Raw genomic sequence first — 20,407 nt, forward strand, 5'->3', positions numbered from 1 at the left:
TCTCACGCCGTGAGACTCTGTCGCTACAAAAAAAAAAAAAAAAAGAAAGAAATGAACTAGGAGGGGCAGCTCAAAGCACAGAAGGTTTAATGGAGGAGAGGAGGGCCGTGGGCTGGGGGCGCCGGACCTCGGGTCACAGCGTGTGGAGGTCGTAACTACGTCGGCTCAGCTTCTCTGGGTCGTCTGATGCCATAAGAGAGAAGTCGCGGAAAATGTCAACATAGGTCTCATCTCCTGTGGGGTAGGGATGAAAAGCTGGGGAGGCTGGTTCGGCAGCCGAGGCCGGCGGGTGACCGCAGGCTTCGAGCTTGGGTGGGAACGTGTGCACCCTGAGTGCAGGGCCCGCACCTATTCCTTGCCCCCAGGGCTTGACCCCTCGGATACTCCCCATATATATTTGTATAAATAATGGAATTAATGCAGTTGGACATGAGGGGGACCGTTACCAGGGGCTAGAAAGAAGCCCAAAGTTCTGGGTGGTGCCTGTGACTCAGTGGGTAGGGTCCCGGCCCGACATACGGAGGGTGGTGGGTTCAAACCCAGCCCCGGCCAAAATGCAACAAAAAAAATAGCCGGGTATTGTGGCAGGCACCTGTAGTCCCAGCTACTCTGGAGGCTGAGACAAGAGAATAGCCTAAGCCCAGGAGTTGGAGGTTGCTGTGAGCTGTGACACCACAGCACTCTACCCAGGGTGACAAAGTGAGACTCTGTCTTAAAAAAAAGAAGAAGAAAATGCCCCAAGTTCTGTCAGATGCTGGGGTGGGGGTTGGGGAGAGTTCGGGGCGGGGTGGTGGTGGTGGGGAGTAGACTTTACCTGCCTGTCCCTGAGCAGCTTCAGCCTCCCTCATCTTTGCCAATCGTAGCCTGAAGGGGAGGAAATTAAGAAATGAATGATATTATACTCACTGTCCCTTAACTTTCTGTCTTTTGAGCTGAGTTGTGTTTCATTCATCTGTCTCGCCAGGGTTGAATGCTTAAAAGGTGATTGAAGAGACTGTTGAAACGTGAGTGATGCCTCTCAGGATTAAGTCACCAACCTTCGACTCTGCCCACCCGCCTTTCTGCTCCACACCCCAATCCCTACTTGGAGCATCCTTTCTCTCGCCTGGCCCAGGTGCTGGACCCCCTTCCCCAGCCGCTACCTGGCACGCTCTAGGTGTTAGGCCTGTCCAAAAGGATGGGCCAAGAGCTAGCCTCGCCCCTTCAGTATTCTCACAGGGTGACGATGTCAGCATTGGCGGTTTCCATGGCGATGGTCAGAGGATCCCTGCCCTCAGAGTCTCGAGCCCCTAGATCAGCCCCCCGTTTCAGGAACAGGCAGGCAAGCCTGGAGAGGATAGCTGGGCTCAGCCACTGCTCACACCCATGGGCTCCCTCCCCATGGCTGTATCATCCCTGCCGTCCTACCCTGTGTAGCCAAGAATGGTTGCGTGGTGTAGTGGGCCCCGGCCTGCACTGTCCGCTTGGTTCACATTTGCCCCATTCTGAAGCAGAAACTCACAGGCCATAAGAGAATTCTACATGGAGAAGTTGAGAAGGAGAATTAAGGGTGGCATCTTTAGTGCTCCATTTCAAAATATTTTAGGGTGGGGTGAGTTTAGAGGGTGGGGTGGTAATCAGGTGTGTGTGTGGATATACAGTGAAGTGTCAGGCATCGTATGTATTCATTCAACATTAAATCCATAGGACACATTGGTTTTTGTTTTGTTTTGAGACAGGGTTTTTCTGTGTTGCCCAGGCTATGAGATGGTCACAGCATCTTTAAGGTTGCTCACAGCAACCTTAAAGTCCTGGGCTTAAGGGATCCTCTTATCTCATCCTCCCCAGTAGCTGGGACTGCAGGCATCTGCCACAATGCCTGGCTAATTATTCTATATTTTAGAGAGATGGGGTCTAGCTATGTTACCCAGGCTGATCTCAAGCTCTGGGGCTCAAGCAATCCTCCCACCTCAGCCTACTAAAATACTGGGATTACAAGGTGTGAGCCACTACATGAACGAAGCCCATAATACAAGTTTATGAGGTATGCTATCCTTATTTTATAGATGAGGACACAGAGGCACAGAGAAGTTAATAAGTTGTTTGAGGTCTCTTGTAAGTGATGAGAGCCTGGATTTAGACACAGGTTCTCTGCCTACAAATCACACACACTTAGCAACCAGTCTATAGTTATTATCCCTGTCTATGGGTGGGGGCTCCAGGGAGCAAGTGAGAGGGGGAGGAGGTAAGAGCTGGGCCCAGTGTCAGAGAGGAACCTTAGGGTGGGACAGGGAGGTTGGCGAGGTTCTCACAGCAGCTGTGGCCTGGATCAGCGGTGTGGCATTCTCTTGACCCCCATTGACCCAGTTGACATCAGCTCCATGGGCAAGGGCATCAGCCATGGTGGGAAGGGATGGAGGATGTCCAGCAGCTCGAAACAGCAGGGCCCCAGGGTGCAGACTTTCCAGGTCATCAGAGGGGGGCTCTGCTAGGGGAATTTAGTTCTGTTAGGGGGAATCATCAGCTCTGAGTCTACACTCCCCTGATGTTGTAATGGGATAGGTCACTTCTAAATTGTAGGGAAGCCTTCATGACCCAGGACTGTGGTAGGAGATGAAGGGACATGGGTGTGAGTATGTGTAGGTACATATATGTGTACAGGGCCCTGGGGTTTAGGGGAGAGATGGCATCATTCATCTTATCCTGTCCAACCACTCTGGCTAGAATGTCACAGGTGACTGACTCTTATTGACACTTTGTCTCAGCTGCTCCAGCCAAATGCACACTCTCCTTCTCAGGCCTTTGGAGATCCTAAGTACTCCTGCTCTCTTTATGTTGTCGACACCCTTAGCCTTCTCTGCCTAATCCAAGCCACACACTCTTCCCATTCTTAGCGTCACACTTCACCCTAACTCCCTGAAACTATAGTCTGGTTCCTCTAACGTTCTCAAGGGAAAGAACGTCTATGCTTCCCTACAAAGCTTGGCACAGGACTGAGCATACAATGGGAGCTCATTTAATAGCCAACCAATTCTATACCTGGCTTGGATCTGAAGCTCCCTGGCTGGGGCCTGATGGAAGGTTTTGGGGGCACAGGAGGATGCCCCTTTGGGGGCTTCCGGCCACCTCTTCGCCCTCGAATCTCAGGAAGTTTGGTCAGGAACTTCTTCTCCACGTATTTAGCATGAATCCAGGCTTCCTTCTCCTGTCTGGGGGAGGCAGAGAAGGGGAACATCTTCTAAGTCTCCTTCCCTTTCCCCCATTGGAGGGAAGCCACAGGCAGGTCCACCCCAACCTCACCGGGAGCAGCTGGGCCCTGGCTTCTTCACTGCCAGTGCCTCCACACGGGCTTCATAGATCTGGTTGATGACAACATTTCCCAGCTCGCACATAAGCTTCGGGAGGCCCAGGCAGAAGCAGAGATAGACAAGGAGCATAGAGGGTGAATATGTGAGTCCTTAGGGATCTTTAGTCCTTTGTTCTCAACCTAATCTTTACAATTCCCCAAGTTACCTTCACTAGTTCTGGCTCCCATGAGTCAAGAGTCAGAGATCGGACTTTGGAGAAGTGAACACCGAGGCTCCTAGAGGGCCAGAGGGGCAGTCAGGCTGTCTGTGGGGCAGTGGCCTGGGGAGGCAAGGTCTGCATGTCGGGGTATAACAGAGGAGCCAGGCCAGAAGGCAGGGCAGCTGTCGCCAGGGCATCTTGACCTGGCTCTGGGGGATGCTGCCTGTTCACTGTTCCTTCTTCCTTTTTCCCTGTATTTCATTTTAAGACCCTAATTCTCTCTAGCCACTCCTTTCTCTTAGGATACTCAAGCCTGGACAACTCTTCAGGCTATCGCTCTCCCTCCTACCACCACCCTGTCTAGGGGAGGGCCTTCTAGATAGACTTGCTAAGGCCTCATGATTCCTTCTCTTCTTCTCTATCTGGTCTCGCGCTCTTTTTTTGGAGACAAGAGTCTTTTGCTCTGTTACCCATGCTGGAGTGTTGTGGCACTCTGTAAACTCAAACTCCAGAGCTCAAGTGATCTGCCTTAGTCTCTGAGTAACTGGGACTATAGGCATGTGTCACCATGCCAGCTAATTATTTTTATTTATTTATTTATTTATTTATTTTGTTGTTGAGCAGAGTGCAGTGGGCGTGGTAGCTCACCACAACCTCAGACTCGGGTTGCCGGCACCCAGCTGCCTCAGCCTCCGGAAGCTGCTGGGATTACAGTTGCTTGCCGCGTGCCTCTGGCTGGGTTTTTTCATTTTTTTAGGAGTCGGGGTCTCACTCTCGCTCAGATGAGTCTCGAACTCCTGAGCTCGAGCAATTCTCCCTGCTCAGCCTCCCACAGTGCTGGGATTAGAGGCGTGAGCCACTGCGCCCGGCATTTATTTTTATTTTTTATAGAGACAAGGTCTTGCCCCAGTCAGTCTCAAACTCCTGGGCTCAAGCAATTCTCCTGCCTTAGCCTCCCAAAGTGCTGGGATTATGGATGTGAGTCATCTCACCCTCTACATCAGTGGTTCTCAACCTGTGGGTCACAACCCACAGGAACTGCAGTAAAGGGCCGTGGCATTAGGAAGGTTGAGAACCACTGCTCTACATGGTCTTCCTTGGCTCCCCTACCCTCAACAGCCTTGACCCTACTTTCTCCAGCCAACCCAATAAACTTTTTTTTTGAGACAGAGTCTCACTATATTGCCCTCAGTAGAGTGATGTGGCATCACAGCTCACAGCAACCTCAAACTCTTGCTCTTAAGCCATTCTCTTGCCTCAGACTCCCAAGTAGCTGGGACTATAGGTACCCGTCTTAACACCCGGCTATTTTTCTGTTGCAGTTGTCATTGTTGCCTACCTGGCTCGGGCTGGGTTCGAACCTGCCACCCTCAGTGTATATGGCTGCCACGGCACCCCAATAAACTCTTGTGAGTGTTCCCCAATTCTGCCTAGACCGAGACATTGAGGGCTGGACCCATCTGGTCTATCTTGTACTCTATAGGCCCAGGCCCAGGCCTGATGGCCAGTGACAGCCAGAATCTAGGAGGGGAAGGTAGGATAGGTCTTAGGGAGCTACACTACATATGGAAGGAGCAGGGCTCATGCTTGGTGCCTTGAGGAGTGACCTGTGGATGCCGGAGCACTGGATGCAGAGGGTGACACCAAGGTTGATGCTGGCCCACTCTGGGGCTGGCTCCCGGCAGTCACAGCACTGGGCATTGCCATCCACACTCTGTACCTGGGCCGCCACATGCTTAACTCCCCCTGGCTCCTTTCCCCTGACCATCCTGCCACAGCCCACGGTGGCAGCAGAGCCCACAGCCAGGTGTCCTGAACCCTGTAGAAAATAAGGAAAAAAAGGGTGCCAGTAGGCCTAGAGTAAGAGGTGCCCCATCTCCCAGGGCAACCTGACCCTGCACCTCCAAGTTAAGGTACCTGGCCTTGACCCTGTGGACTGTCATCAGGGTGAGCCTGGCTGAAGGCAGAGGCGATGCTACTCTGCACAGCACTGACCCACAGCTGCAGGAGGCGTTCTGAGTCAGCCTGGAGGAGGCAGGACCTGGAGAGTGGGATGAGGGAGATGGTGGAGGAGTCTGAGGCCTGGGGAGCAAGGTGGCAGGATGGGCAGGCCACACTATTCAACCCATTCCAGCTGCAATGACATACTCGGTACCAATTGGTAATATCCTCCCAAATATCTCCCATCACCTTGGACTCTCTCCTCGAGTGACCCCCCCCAATCCAGCCATCAAAGGCTTAAAGCCTGGGGTTGCATGGGGGTTACTACTGTGGGTGACCTTGCCTTTCAAGTTGATTAAATGTTTAGATACATTAGAGTATCACCCCCTGAGGACTGCACGCACTTGCTGGTTGACACCACCTCAAAGCAGAACCGCCTTTCTGAGTCGGGACAGAGCTTCACTGTGCAGAGGCGAAGGTCATCCACCACCACAGTCACAGGGTCCTGGCAGGAGAAGGTGATAAGGGGTCAGACCTTCATCTGCAGGCAAGGGCTGAGTCTTCCTGGGGCCCAGGTATCCAGGATCCAGGCCTACTCACCTTGTACTTCTTCTGATAAACCAGTCGGTTGTTCTGAATGGTGAACCAGCGTCTGTAGGAGGTAGAAATAGTTACCTGGCACAGGCAGCTTTGGGATGAGGCTCAAAACAGGGACAGAAGAGAAGCTGTGCCCTTTGCCCCATAAGGATCTTGCTGAAAGGAAAGAGACCTGGACTGACTGTACATGAGACATTCCAGAGATGGTGGACAGCTGCGCAGATTGGGACATCTAAGGGATGCTATTTAAACTTTGGACAATCCAGATTTGATATTTGTGAAGGTAACTTTCCAGTAGATGGCAGTAAAATTCTTTTTCTAATAAAATGTTTACTGCTACAATTTTTATTTAACAAATGGAAATATCTTGGGGAAGGGGCTCCATTTTTTAATTTGCACCAAGATTCCATTTGGACTGGCAATGGCCCTGGAGAAGGAATCAAGGAGTCGAGTCAGGGCATGTCACCATCCTGCTCCAGACCCTGTAGTGGCTCCTCATTGCCCACAGAGTAGACCCCAAGTCCTTACAAAAGTCTATAGGGCACTTTAATGATTCACACCCCTATTAGCTCCAATTACATTTTCTCCACTTCCTCCCTTACTCTGTACAGATCCATGGCTTCCTCTCTGTTCTAATACCTCAGTGATCTCAGGGCCCTGGAACTGGTTCTTCCTTCTGTCCAGAACACTCATCCCCCAGATATCCTCAAGTCTTTGCTCAAAAGTCACCTTCTTGTGAAATCTACCTTGACCCTGGCTTGGCTCAGCAGTTAGGGCACTGGCTGGTGGGTTCAAGCCTGGCCCAGCCTGCCAAATGACTGCTACAACAAAAAAATAGCCGCGCGTTGTGGTGGGCGCCTGTAGTCCCAGTCTCTACTTGGGAGGCAGAGGCAGGAGAATCGCTTGAGCCCAGAAGTTGGAGGTTGCTGTGAGCTGTGATGCCACGGCACTCTACCCAGGGTGACAGCTTGAAGTTCTGTCTCAAAAAAAAAAAATAGCCACCCATTGTGGTGGGCGCCTGTTGTCCCAGCTACTTGGGAGGCAGAGGCAACAGAATCGCTTAAGCCCTTAAGAGTTTGAGGTTACTATGAGCTGTGATGCCACGGCACTCTACCAAGGGCAACATAGTGAGATTCTGTCTCAAAAAAAAAACAAAAAATCTACCTTGACCCACTATTTAAATTGCCACCCCTGGCATGGCATGGTGGCTCATGTCTGTAATACTAGGACTCTTGGAGGCTGAGGTGGGTGGATCACTTGAGCTCAGGAGTTTGAGACCAGCCTTAGCAAGAGTAAGACCCCATCTCTAGGGTGGCGCCTGTGGCTCAGTGAGTAGGGCGCCGGCCCCATATACCGAGGGTGATGGGTTCAAGCCCAGCCCCGGCCAAACTGCAATAAAAAAATAGCCGGGCGTTGTGGCGGGCGCCTGTAGTCCCAGCTGCTCGGGAGGCTGAGGCGAGAGAATCGCATAAGCCCAAGAGCTGGAGGTTGCTGTGAGCCGTGTGATGCCACGGCACTCTACCCTTGGGCGGTACAGTGAGACTCTGTCTCTACAAAAAAAAAAAGACCCCATCTCTACTAAAAATAAAAAAACTAGCCAGGCATGGTGGTGCACACCTATAGTCCCATCTACTCAGGAGGGTGAGGCAAGAGGATTGTTTGAGCCCAAGAGTTAGAGATTGCTGTGAGCTATGATGCCATGGCACTCTACCCAGAGCAACAGAAAGAGACTGTCTCAAAAATAAAAAAAATAAAATAAAAATATTGCAGCCCCTGCCTAGCTCTCCACATCCCTTGCTTTATTATTTTTTTATATGGTACTATTATTACCTCTAATACAACACATCATTTTCTTATTTATTTATTTTTGTAGACAGAGTCTCACTTTATCACCCTCAATAGAGTGCTATGGTATCACACAGCTCACAGCAACCTCCAACTCCTGGGCTTAGGCAATTCTCTTGCCTCAGCCTCTCGAGTAGCTGGACTACAGGCACCCGCCACAATGCCCAGCTATTTTTGTGTTGCAGTTTGGCCGGGGCCTGGTTTGAACCCTCCACCCTCGGTATATGGGGCCAGCGCCCTACCCACTGAGCCACAGGCGTCGTCCCATTTTCTTATTTATTATATTTATCATCTTTCTTTGCTGATGGAATGTAAACTCTACTAAGGTAGGGGGTTTTCTCTGTTTTTCCTTGCTATGCTCAGCACACTATAACTACTCAGAAATACTTAATAGGGTGGGTTTGGCTCACTGGAGTGTTCTCTCCTCACCTGCTCCATGTCTTAAATGCATTGCTGGCCCGTTTGAAGAGATGACCTTCCATGACCAGACCACCAGGGCCCTCCCTTAGGCTTGGCTCTGGTTCCTCTCCACCCAGCTCCTGGACATACACAGGGTGAAATGGCAACTGAGGTGGGCAGAGAGGCCACTGGCCTGTCTCCTCCTGCCCACAGTCCCAGCCCTCACCTTCTGCTTCAGCAGCACATGTCGCTGCTCCATGTCCCTCTTCTCTCGAGCTGAATTCAAGACCAGCTGGTGCAACTGGGCAGAGGAGAGGCATCTCAGATGTTCATGCCCTCTCTTCCCCCCATTAGGCCACGGCAGTCATCTCAGAGCCCCCTAATCTTCCTATATCACCTGCCTTGTTCCCTGGGGCCTTACCTGCGCACCCAGCTCCTTGCGATACTGAGCCAGTCGGCTCAGCTCCTCGTGGCCCTGCTGGAAATGGGTAGCCTGGGCTTCCACCAAATGCAGCACCTGGGGGACAAGGTGGTAATATCTCTCCCCTCCGCCTGTCTGCTCGTGCTTTTTGTCAGCAGGTTCCTCTCACCTTACCCTTGCCACCACCTCAACTTACAAACTCCATGATGTCAAACTTCCTTTTTTCCTCAATCACATTGATCTGAGGACTCAAAAAGACCTCAGGTCAGTCTTGAAAACATAGCACTCCCTCCCACTGCACAATAGGGACTCCCCAGCCTCAAGGTGACACCTGAAGCCCTGGTACCCAGGAAGACAAGTTGGGGCAGGCACCTGCAGGGCATAATCCAATGCCCGTCCCCGGTACCCGGCTCGAGCAGTCCTCAAAGAAGCTCCTGCCTCTTCTGCCTCCTGAGCTCGGCGCCTAGGGACCTCTGCATTGTGAGTAAGCGCAGCCTCCAGGCTCTCAGCCCCCCGCCAGAAATCTCGGCGAGCCTCTCGGAAACCCCGAAGACCTCTGGGGATGGGGAGATAGCACAGAATCACAAATGACACCCACCTGCCCAGGCAGAAACTTCCCAGGAAATGGCCCGCCCGTATCCTTTTAGTTAGCCTGTGCACAGTCAGAAATCCTTCCTTGGAATGGAAGAAGTCAGGCCACCAGAAAACCCCTAATCTCACAACTCCTTCATTTGAGAAGGCCCTGTGGTAATGGGAAAAGGACTGGAGGGCAGGCTTCTGGGAAATGAGACCCCCTTCCCTCCTATCTCACTCTTTGACCAGGGTCTGGATTTGCTGCTGCAGCGTGTGTTGAATGGCATCTAGAAGCTCCTGAGGGAAGAGGTTGGGAAGTGAGGATCAGGACCACAATTGACCTTGTGCCCTGCCCTCATCCTCCCCTCCCCCACTCACTGTATGGCTGTCCAGCTTGTGGCTCAGGCTCACAGTGAATTTGTCCAGACACTCCTAAGCAGGAAGAAGCACAGAGAGAGCACCAGGTATGGGGTGGCTGTAGACCCAGCCTACTCAGGCTGTCTCTGATGGTAGCCCAGCCCTGCTCTGCCCCGGGACCTGCAGGCACCAGGCCAGCACTCTTCTTCCATAGCATCTATTTTTTTTTTTTGAGACAGAGTCTCACTGTGTCGCTCTTGGTAGAGTGCCGTAGTGTCACAGCTCACAGCAACCTCCAACTCTTGAGGTTAAGGGATTCTCTTGCCTCAGCCTCCCAATTAGCTGGGACTACAGGCGCCTGCCACAACACCTGGCTACTTTTTGTTGCAGTTGTCATTGTTGTTTAGCTGGCCTGGGCCGGGTATGAACCTGCCACCCTCAGTGTATGTAGCTGGCGCTGTAACCACTGTGCTACAGGCACCGAGCCACGGAGCATCTCTTCATCCCAGACCCCACCTCCCCAGCTCAGACCCTCCACATACCGCCATCATGGGCTCCGGAGGACCCAGGCGAGCCAGGTCACAAATGCCAACAATGAAGGCACGGCTGGCAGCAAGGTAATGGCGCCCACTCTCCAGGAGGCCAGTGCCCAGCTTGAGGAGCTGGGAAAAGAGGCCAACAGGGCACTGAGCCGCCAGGCCAGCTGCCATACCAGGTGATGCCCCACCCATGCTCCACTTCCTCTCTCACCTTGCCCCCTTCAACCCATTTCTAACACACCTGGTGAGTTCTCACCTCTGCTTCTTTGCTCTACTGTCCTGTGCCTGAAATGAAATCCTCATTCCTCCAGCCTGTGGCTGATACCACTGTTAGTTTTGCCTCCAAAACGTCTTTCCTTGTCCACTCCCACCTGTCTCTCCCTGTCCCGCCTACCTGCTTGGATCCAGAGCTCCCTGAAAACTCCATTATTCTATAATATTTACTGTCTGGAGTTGTCCCATTCTGTGCTCATTGAACATTCTCTTGTAAATATTAATTGGTCACCCAGACCACAGGGTCAGGGCCAAGATGGAATGCCCTTGGGGCCTATCCTATCTGGCCCTCTCCACTGACAACCAGGGGGCAAGTGGCTGGCCTGAGAGGGGTCTCTCTGGGTAATGAGAACCTTGACTCAATCTCCTGACCACTGCACCTTGTCTCCTGCAGGACTATGACTACATTTTCTCTGAGGTGATACCACTTGGCTCTAGCCTGAATCATGAACCAAGTGTCTGTGGAGCCCTTCAGCTCAGCTGGGGACAGGAGACTATGATGGAGTTCTGTGAGGAAATCTAGGGCAGCAGGAGCTCAGAAAGCTTGGGCTACCCAGGTGTTCAGTGCACTTTTGTTGAACTAGAAAACATTTTCTGAGGCTTGTGGAGGCTTCAATGAAATACAGCTTTATTTGAAGGTGTCTGGCATGAGCAGTAATGATTAGAAAACTGACCAAGGGGTGGTGCCTGTGGCTCAGTGAGTAGGGCACCAACCCTTTATACTGAGGGTGGTAGGTTCAAACCCGACCCCAGCAAAACTGCAACAAAAAATAGCAGGGCGTTGTAACAGGCACGTGCAGTGCCCATAGTGCACCAGCTATTCGGGAGGCTGAGGCAAGAGAATCGCCTAAGCCCAAGAGCTGGAGGGCATTGAGCTGTGACACCACAGCACTGTGAGCTGTGACACCACAGCACTCTACCGAGGGCGACAAAGTGAGACTGTCTCTTAAAACAAAACAAAACAAAAAAAACTGACCAAGTTTTTTTGCCAAACTGACTGTTTGTTTTGTTTTGTTTTTGAGACCAGGTCTGGCTTTGTCACTTGGGCTAGAGTTCAGTGGTGTCATCATAGCTCACTGTAACCTCAGACTCCTGGGCTCAAGTGATCCTCTTGCTTCAGCCTCCTGCGTAGCTGGGACTACATGCACCAACACGTCCAGGTAATTTTTCTATTTTTTGTAGAGACTCATTCTTGCTCAGGGTGGTCTCAAACTTCTAACTTTAAGTGATCCTCCTCTCAGCTTCCCAGAGTGCTAGGATTACAGCCACATCGCAACTGCCGTGATCAAATCTGATCAGACATCACCACCAGCTATCTGAGATAAGAAAGCATATACAGCTTAACTCACTCTGTGGATTTGGGGAACTGTGTGTCTAATTTTTTTCCTTATCTACCCCACACCCTTCTCCTTATATACATATGAGTAAGGAATTTTGATAAGACTGAACTAGTAAAAAATTGGCACATTCATACAACAGAATAGTACTCTAGGCTGGGCGTGTTGGCTCATGCCTGTAATCCTAGCAGTCTGGGAGGCCCAGGTGGGTGGAATGCCTGAGCTCACAAGTTTGAGACCAGCCTGAGCCAGAGTGAGACCTTGTCTCTAAAAATAGCTGGGCAGTGTGGCAGGCACCTGTAGTCTCAGCTTCTTGGGAGGCTGGGGCAAGAGAATTGCTTAAGTCCAAGAGTTTGAAGTTGCTGTGAGCTGTGATATCATAGCACTCTTCCGAGGGCAACAAAGTGAAACTCTGTCTAAAAAAAAAAAAAAAGAATACTACTCAGGCATCTCTACTAAAAATAGAAAAACTAGCTGGGCATTGTGGTAGGCACCTATAGTCTCGGTTACTTGGGAGGCGGGGGGGCAGGAGGATCACTTGAGCCCAGGAGGTTGCTGTGAGCTAGGCTGATACACCATGGCACTCTAGCCTGGGCAACAGAGTAAAACTCTGTCTCAAAAAAAAAAAAAAATAGTACTCAGAGTAACAACAAGGAATGAATTATTGATATCTGTAACAACTTAGATAAACACCAAAGGCATTACTCTAAGTAGAAAAAAAAGCTAATCTGGCAAAGTCACATATGATATGATTCCATTTGTACAACATTCCTTGAGCCATAGGCGCCGCCCATTTGTATAACATTCTAGAAATGATGAAACATAGAGATGGAAAACAAATCAGTGGTTGCCATGAATCAGAGAAGGGGAGGAGGGTATGGAGGGTATCACTATAAAGGCACAGCACAAAAGAGTTCCTTTGTGGTGATAGATATTGCATATCTTGAATGTGGCAATGGTTATATGAATCTGCACATGTGAGAATCTGTACCATAGAAGTATATACAAAGACATTAAAAAAACAAACAAAAGCATAAGTAAAATGTAAAATCAGGGTCTGTAGACTTTGGTGTTAATTGTGTTGAGACAGTATTAAATTCCTGGGCTGGAGATAGGCATAGTGGCTCACACCTTTGATCCTAGCACTCTGGGAGGCCAAGGTGGGTGGATTGCTTGAACTCACGAGTTTAAGACCAGGCTGAGCAAAAGCCAGACCCTGTTTCTACTAAAAATAGAAAAACTGAGGCAAGAGGACTGCTTGAGCTCGAGTTGGAGGTTGCTGTGAGCTATGACACCATGGCATTCTACCCAGGGTGACAGCTTGAGACTGTCTCAAAGAAAAAAAGTAGAGTGCCGTGGCATTATAGCTCACAACAACCTCAAACTCTTGGGCTCTAGTGATTCTCTTGCCTCAGCTTCCAAGTAGCTGGGACTACAGGTGCCCACCACAATGCCCAGCTATTTTTTAGAGATGGGGTCTTGCTTGGGTTCTGGCTGGTCTTAAAACCCCTGAGCTCAGGCAAACCACCCTCCTTGGCCTCCCAGAGGGCTAGGATTACAGGCGTGAGCCACTGCACCTGGCTCCACCAACATTCTAATGAGGAAAAATATACAAGAAATAAACAAAAAAAATAATAAAGTCAAAAAAAAAATAAAAGAAACAAATAGGCAGGTGTAAGAGACACATACAAAGGTGACCCCCAATTGTATGCATCCTTATATAATCCCTACCCCTTGAGTGTGAGCAGAAACAAGGATAACGTGTATTGTTTTAAGCCACTAAAGTTTTGATAATCTGTTACACAGCAACAGAAAACTAATATAGCAAGTAAATATGTAACACGTCAGATAGAGGTAAATATAAAGAAAAATAAAGCAGAGTAAGCAGAGTATACGTGTGTGTAGTTGTGTGCATATGTTGTTTTACTGTCTTGTGTTTAAACATTTTACTGGTTTGTCTGCCACAGTCAATCTCTAGGCTCCTTGGGGACAGAAATTATCTTGCTTTCTCTGAATGACCAGGGCCTGGCACAATGTAGGGGGTCAGGAGCTAAACAAGAAAGACCACAAGTAAGTCTTGTTTCTCTAAGATACTGAGCTCCTTGAGGGAAACGAATCAATCAGCTTTTTTTTTTTTTTTTTTGAGACGGAGTCTCACCATGTTGCCCTCCCTAGAGTGCCATGGCATCAGAGCTCACAACAACCTCAAACTCTTGGGCTTGAGCAATTGTCTTGCCTCAGCCTCCCAAGTAGCTGGGACTACAGGTGCCCGCCACAACATCCGGCTATTTTTTGTTGTAGTGGGTTCAAACCCACCAGCCCTGGTGCATGTGGCTGATGCCATAACCACTGTGCTACAAGCGCCAAGCCCCAACCAGCTTTTCTGATACTCTACAATCCCCAAAATATCTACCCTACACAGTTAGCATTCAATAATCCCTGGAATTCATTCTGTCTCCAACTTTCTCCCTGGCTCCAACCCCCTCATCCTAATCTGTTCCTGGGTCACATCTCCATGTTAGGGTCACCTTTTCCAGACGGGTCTCCAATTCTGACACTTCAGCTTCCACCAGCTCGATAGAGGCTCTGGAAAAGAAGGGATGGGATCACGAGCACAGACCTAGGGTTCATCTGTCTGTCTGCCTCATCAGGGTAGGGTTGGAGTCATAGGGTGTTGGGTACAGACAGAGGAAGCTGTTGGATTGAGAAGGCCCTCTCCCCTGCCCTCCCTCGCTCGCTCACTTTGCACAGACTGGGAGCTAGTACAGCCAGGCCCAGAGCAGGAAGGGTAGGAGGAGGGTGGATGTGGCAAGGGCAGGAAGTTGCTAACCGCTCCAGCAGGTGCAGGGGGAGGGGCAGGGGTCCCAGTGAGAAGCATGAGAGAATGCTAGCTCTTAGGTAAGGGAGAAGCTAGAGAGGCCAAGAGGTGCATGCAGTGGAGGGAGAGCACTGGAGCATCCTGGTTTGATAGCAGACATGCCATTTTGGGCTACAAGCTTGTTCTTTGAGGCCCTTTGAGGCCTACTCCCTGGAAGATCTGGCCTGGGGAATGTTGTGTGTGTGCATGTGCGTGTATTGGGATACATTAGACCTTCCTCTACTCAGCCCCCAAGCCCAGCACACACTTACCGGAAACGGGGTGAGTCCTTGAGACACTCCTCAAAGTCCAGCTTGACGGTCATCTCAGCTTGATCACTGTGAAGCCAATTGGCAGGTAGGGATATGAGTGGAGGCGCTGTCCCCTGGAGGGGTGTTGACAGGGAAGGAGGAGATGGATCTCTGCTGGGTAGGTCCTGGGGACACAATTCTTTCCTCAAGGGTCAGGGGGTTCTAGGAGGAGCTCTCACCCCACACTTCCAGGCAGCACTGGGAGGGGCGGGGGCGGGGCCTGGGCAGAGAAGAGGAGCCTAAGATCAGAGAAACCACAGCCCCGCCCTCAGAGACTATCTACTGTCACCTTCCTCTGGGGGCCCTAGTCTCTCTCTGCTTCTTCTCCTTTAGTGGTTGAATTTTGGGGGCCTTGGCAGATCTGGGTTAAAATCCTGACTGTTTCACTTAGAGGTAGTGTGGCCCTAGGCAAGCTCCCTGGTTCCTAGTTTCCTCATCTAAAAACAATAACCCCTACCTTTGAGGCTATAAGACTTAAAGAAGATGTACATTTATGGTTCACTAAATTAATTGCATTAGTCATTGTCATCCTGTTGCAGATCACAATCTTAGGTTCTTGTCAAGTCCGATACCCTAGACTACTCCCAGCTTTTTTCTCTCTGCTGTGCCTTCATGGTTTCCTGTGTGTGAATTGCCCCTCACCCTACCCCCCTCAAAGATTGAGCAGGCCCACCCTGGGCACCCCATTCACAGCCTCCAGACTCCTGCTCTTCCTCTCTTTATTGTCTACCCCTAAGGTGGTGAGGGTAGGGAGGGGGGCCACCACCCCATCCCTAGCTGGCTACATTTCCCATTGTTTGGTTTCTTCTTCCTGAGTCCATTGAAGCTGCAGAGTTTCATCTAGAGAGAGAAGAGTTTGAGTTAGTGGCTTTTTTTGCATCATGCGTGAGATTTGCCCATGTGAGCCCCAGATTCCCTAGGACCTCCCTACTCAGCCTCTATGGCCAGTGCAAGCACACCCTTGCTTCTACCCAGGCTCACGTCCTCACTCATCTGGCCTTCGGGTTTTTGGGTGCTTCCCTCTCTGAACTCTCCGAGTTTTGCTCAGCCACTGACCCCAAGTAGCTATCCCTTGAGACTCATTGTCTTTGGAAGACAGAGAGGTACCTGGAGTGCGTGGAGTGGTAGAGAAGAGTCAAGGAGGAGTCATGGAACCAGTGGGTGGTACCAAGCTGAAGAGGGTCCTATCTCCTTCTGAGACTGCCTGGTTTCTCTCACATACAGTGTGGGCCTTGGACTCTGGAATGTTTTGAGCCTGTCTTACCGCCTGTTGTTGATGTGCTGGCCTGAAAGAATGGGGGGGGCGGGTATCAGGACATAAGAGCTTGTCAACAGCTAGGCCCAAGGAAGACGGTGGCCTGTATCTTCACCAGGCTGCTAAGGTGTCACTGTCAGAGAACTCTTGGTGGCCTTGTATCCCTAAAGGGACTTCCCATGAGAAGCATTATGGGATCAGGACTGGGACACCCATCAGCTTGTCTGCTTTCAGCTCCCCTGCCCCCACAGGCTGGCCCATCATGGCTCTCACTGTCCTGATGCTCATCTTCTGAGTCCTCCTCAAGCTCTGGGTGGGAGCAGGACCTCAGATATCTTCCTTTGCTATAATACTCCTTGCGTTGCAGATTCTGCTCCAACATGATGATAGGCAAAGCCAGAGGGGACTGATTTCTCCAGATAGAGGAATCTGAGGAACCATGAAATTAATAAGCGTCTTGTGACCATCTAGTATATCCATACCTCCTAGGTGTCCCTTGTGGACCCTTACCATAAGGGAGAAGCTCAAGTCCCAGATCCTTATCTCATTTACTGTTCTCATGCCACCCACCTGAGAAAACCTTCACTGACCACTCCATCAGCCAACCAACCCTAGGGGGTATCTTGAGTGAGGACCCTACTCCAACTGTCACCTCCAAGCATTACTTCTCTGTCAGGCAGCAAGACTTTGGGCTGATGCCCACGGAAGAAGACAGACTATATAGTAAAGACCTCTAGACCACTATTCCCTTGATTCCCTGTACCCCACCATAGCTAACCCTTGACTTGAACGATGTGGCTCCTGGTCACCAGAACAGTCTCATCTTTGACATCTTTAGCCAGTTCTCCAGCCCAGCTTCTTTGCACAGGCCTGGGGTCTGGGTCCAGCCTCACACCTTGACTGCCACTGCTGATACTGACACTACCCGCCTTGCTGTCCTCATCAGCATCCAAGGGCAGGTTTTTCTGAGCCTTGAGGAACTTCCCTTCATTGTAGTGTGCCTTGCGGCGCTTATCAAAATCACTGGAGTCTGTGGACCATTGTGAGAGCTTGGCTTTCCCACCAGGCTCTCACTGAAGGTTCACTCCACCTCCCCTTTCCATTCAATCCCCAGTCCTCATCTCACGTTTTCTGGGAGCATTGTTTGGAGACTCTGAGCTTCTGTTATCACCATACTGGAGGGCCTTGGGACAGGTATTATTCATTGTTGCAAACCTAAAGGGGAGGGAGACTAGTTCGGGACCACAAAGGGAGAGAACAACAATGAGGGCAGGTAGTAGATGGGGCCAAGGTAGCTGACCTCCAGGTCAGTCTTGGTCAGGCCTGATAGAAACTGTATTTCTTATTTTGGGTGCCAAAAAGCATAGCTGCCTCAAATCTGAGTTTAGGGGTGAAGGAAGAGGCCATGCCTCATTGCTCTCTGGCAGGACCCTCACCTCTTTGCCAGTACTTCAGGAGTCACTGAGTGGGAGGACGCAGAAGTGAGGTCCTCAAAACTGTCCTCCATCCTGCAGACGAAGGGGAAGCAGAGGAGGGGACAGTATCAGGCAGTATCCAGCCCCTAAATACTTGTCTCTTCCTCCTCCACTTGTCTCCCCCTTTAAATAGATAAGGGTCTGGACTGAAGGGTTAGGCCTAAGGGTTCAGCACCTGTGATAGGGAGTGCTGGGCTCATCCACCTTCATAAATCCATAGTCCTTGTCAGCAGGGTGGTATGTGGACAGGATATTCATTTCATCCCAGTGCTGAGACTTTTTCCTAGGGTGGGAGGAGAAAATAGAAAAGGGGGAGGAGACCTTCTAGTAAGCCACTCCTCAGAGCCCTCTCTCCCATTCTTCTAGTCATTAAAAAAACCTTTCCTTACACCCCCTTGTAGAGGCTGGGAATGGGGTCAGACCCAATGATAATGATGGTACTAGGTAGCCAGGATTTATGGGGCACCTGCTGCTTCCTTAAGGGCAGTAATTGCCCTAAGCTACTCTAATTTCTTTCTTTTTTTTTTTTTTGTAGAGACAGAGTTTCACTTTCTGGCCCTCGGTAGAGTGCCGTGGCATCACACAGCTCACAGCAACCTCCAACTCCTGGGCTTTAGGTGATGCTCCTGCCTCAGCCTCCCGAGTAGCTGGGACTATAGGCGCCCGCCACAACGCCCAGCTATTTTTTTTGTTGCAGTTTGGCCGGGGCTGGGTTTGAACCCGCCACCCTCAGTATATGGGGCCGGGGCCCTACTCACTGAGCCACAGGCGCCGCCCAGCTACTCTAATTTCTAGTTATCAGGACTTTCCCCCTACCTCCCCGCTATGGCTGTGCCCTGCTGGAATCCCGAACCTCTTTCCTGGCTCTAGGTCATGTGCTAGCAAAGCTGGGCTCCTTACTTCTCCACAGGGGGGGATTTCTGCATCAAGATGGAGCTGATCTTTTTGAGGATGCTCCGAGGCCGTTCCTCATAGGAGGTGTGGGGGTGCAAGCAAGTTGAATTAGACTGTGGATTGCACCCTGAGCTGTGCACCCCAGGCCCCCCCTGGCCAGGGCTGTAACTCCCGAATATACTTGTTCCAGGGCTGAGGGTGTTGAATCCACTAGGGTATGTTGTGCTAGATGCAAGGCTGTGACCGGTAACATCCCCAGGGCGCTGATTGGACCCGGAACCAAGTACCACTACTTCCCCAGAAGGCCGTCTTGAACCAGAACTGCTAACTCTGGTAGCTCCGGAGTCCAGTGGGACCCCAGAATCGTTTAACAAAACTGCTCCGGAGAGCTGCGGGGCGCCTGCTTCGACTCCTTTGACTTCACCGGGCGCTCCTCTTGTTGCCACTCCAGGGGATTCCCGGTTGGGGCCGCCTGCAGCCCCCGGAGACTCCATGGCCCCACCCGAGGCCCCGCCCCACAGGGATGGGCGGGGACACTAGGACTCAAGCCAGGGTTCCAGCTCCTCTGCTCCCTGAAGCCGCAGCCGGCAAAATCAAAACATTATATAGGGACCTCAGGCCGGCCCCTCCCCCCTTTTCTTTTTGTCCTACCCAAACGCTTTCTTTGTCTTTGCTGTTTGTTCCCGCCCTTTTCGTTCATCACCGCCCTCATCCAAATCAGCCAATCGTAGCCAGGGGGCCTGGCCGGAGGGCAGGAAGCCTTAATTGTGATGTCACAGACCTCCACCCTTAAGCGCGAACGTCGGAGAGTTGGGCTGGGGGTTTATTAATAGCTACGAGGGAACTTTTTGGGCTCGTCAGCGCCGTTGCTTGAAATTGTTTATCGGAATTTCTTAGGACTCTTTATTGGTGGCTTTAAAATCTAAAGGCGGCACCTGTGGCTCAAAGGAGTAGGGCGTTGGCTCCATATACAGGAGGTGGTGGGTTCAAACCCAGCGCCGGCCAAAAAAAATAAATAAAAGTAAAATAAATTCTAATAGTTTGGTTGGATTTAGGCTGGGCTTGTCTTGAAGTATCAGCCTTCGCCGCTCCCCCACCCCACAATCGGTTCGCTCTGCCTTTTTTGTTTGTTTGAGACAGAGTCTCACTATGTTGCCCTCGGTAGAGTGCCATGGCATTACAGCTCACAGCAACCTCAAACTCCTGGGCTTAAAAGCAATTCTCTTGCCTCAGCCTCCTGAGTATGGGGACTACGGGCGCCCGCCACAGCGCCCTATTTTTTGGGTGCAGTTGTCACTGTTGTTTAGCAGGCCCACTGAACTGTCATTGTTTAGCTAACTACCCACTGAACTACGGGCGCTGACTCGCTCTGCCTCTTATGACAGGTGTTGATACAAACTGGAGGAATTGCGAAACTGTCGCGAGACATTACCGGTCTCAGTGGTGTGGAGGATAGAGACTTTCACTTATAAAACTGCCGGTTCTCTTCTCTGGGTCCTCCAGACCCCACTCATACCGCTTCGAAGCTTAAGTCGCAAGACGACGACCACCTCCCTCTTGCCGTAAAACGAGTACTTCAAGGTGTCACCTCCCCCGAGGGCGGGGTCGTCGGTGCCACTGTCGCAAAGCTGAAAGTGTTTGAGTTCCAGCCCCCTCCGTCGTAAAGATGCCTGGGGCAGGCGTTTTTCCTTCTGTCGCAAAAGCTCCCTGCCCTCGTCTTCACATCCTCCTGGAGCCACTCAGTCACTTGGCCGTGCCGTAAAGCAAGCCTTTCCGACCCCGTCGTCCTTCTGTTCCTACCCGTGGTAGATTTTAGTGCTCCAACCCAGCGGCTTCTTTGCCGTAAA

General features: G+C 51.0%; 1 protein-coding gene and 1 long non-coding RNA gene across 8 annotated transcripts; both read right to left on the reverse strand.

Annotated features, from left to right (window-relative positions):
• Positions 1-70: 70 nt before the first annotated feature.
• ACAP1 (ArfGAP with coiled-coil, ankyrin repeat and PH domains 1) lies at positions 71-16,318 on the reverse strand. Of its 7 annotated transcripts, none has more exons than XM_053569817.1 (23): positions 16,044-16,316; positions 14,898-15,776; positions 14,297-14,354; positions 10,162-10,281; positions 9,641-9,694; positions 9,501-9,559; positions 9,062-9,245; positions 8,886-8,930; positions 8,690-8,785; positions 8,495-8,569; positions 8,299-8,408; positions 6,028-6,079; positions 5,832-5,932; positions 5,404-5,527; positions 5,094-5,305; positions 3,493-3,562; positions 3,280-3,374; positions 3,019-3,188; positions 2,256-2,467; positions 1,408-1,517; positions 1,217-1,327; positions 815-864; positions 71-234 (listed from the first exon to the last, which is right to left on the reverse strand). In XM_053569817.1, the coding sequence occupies exons 2-23, from the start codon at positions 14,948-14,950 to the stop codon at positions 134-136; spliced, it is 2,262 nt and encodes a 753-aa protein (XP_053425792.1). In that variant the 5' UTR covers positions 14,951-15,776; positions 16,044-16,316; the 3' UTR covers positions 71-133. The 7 variants fall into 7 exon arrangements, with proteins under 7 accessions (XP_053425792.1, XP_053425793.1, XP_053425796.1 ...); XM_053569818.1 differs by having other exon boundaries at positions 2,256-2,464; positions 16,044-16,315; XM_053569821.1 differs by having other exon boundaries at positions 2,292-2,467; positions 16,044-16,315.
• A 1,369-nt stretch (positions 16,319-17,687) lies between these two features.
• On the reverse strand, positions 17,688-20,404 carry LOC128570556 (uncharacterized). Its single transcript, XR_008375587.1, has 3 exons — positions 19,993-20,404; positions 17,842-17,949; positions 17,688-17,699 (listed from the first exon to the last, which is right to left on the reverse strand). It is a non-coding gene; the product is annotated as an uncharacterized LOC128570556 (long non-coding RNA).
• Positions 20,405-20,407: the final 3 nt, after the last annotated feature.

Source organism: Nycticebus coucang, chromosome 18, assembly GCF_027406575.1.
Source record: "Nycticebus coucang isolate mNycCou1 chromosome 18, mNycCou1.pri, whole genome shotgun sequence".
Lineage (NCBI taxonomy): Eukaryota > Metazoa > Chordata > Mammalia > Primates > Lorisidae > Nycticebus > Nycticebus coucang.

Excerpts from the sequence above, each read along its gene's own strand:
- ACAP1 (XM_053569817.1), bottom strand. The coding sequence starts at position 14,950 with ATGACCGTCAAGCTGGACTTTGAGGAGTGTCTCAAGGACTCACCCCGT. Across the intron at positions 6,080-8,298 it reads GCATTTAAGACATGGAGCAG|ACGCTGGTTCACCATTCAGA; the intron begins GTGAGGAGAGAA and ends TACCTCCTACAG. Across the intron at positions 5,528-5,831 it reads GAGGTGGTGTCAACCAGCAA|GTCCTGCCTCCTCCAGGCTG; the intron begins GTGCGTGCAGTC and ends CCCACTCTCCAG.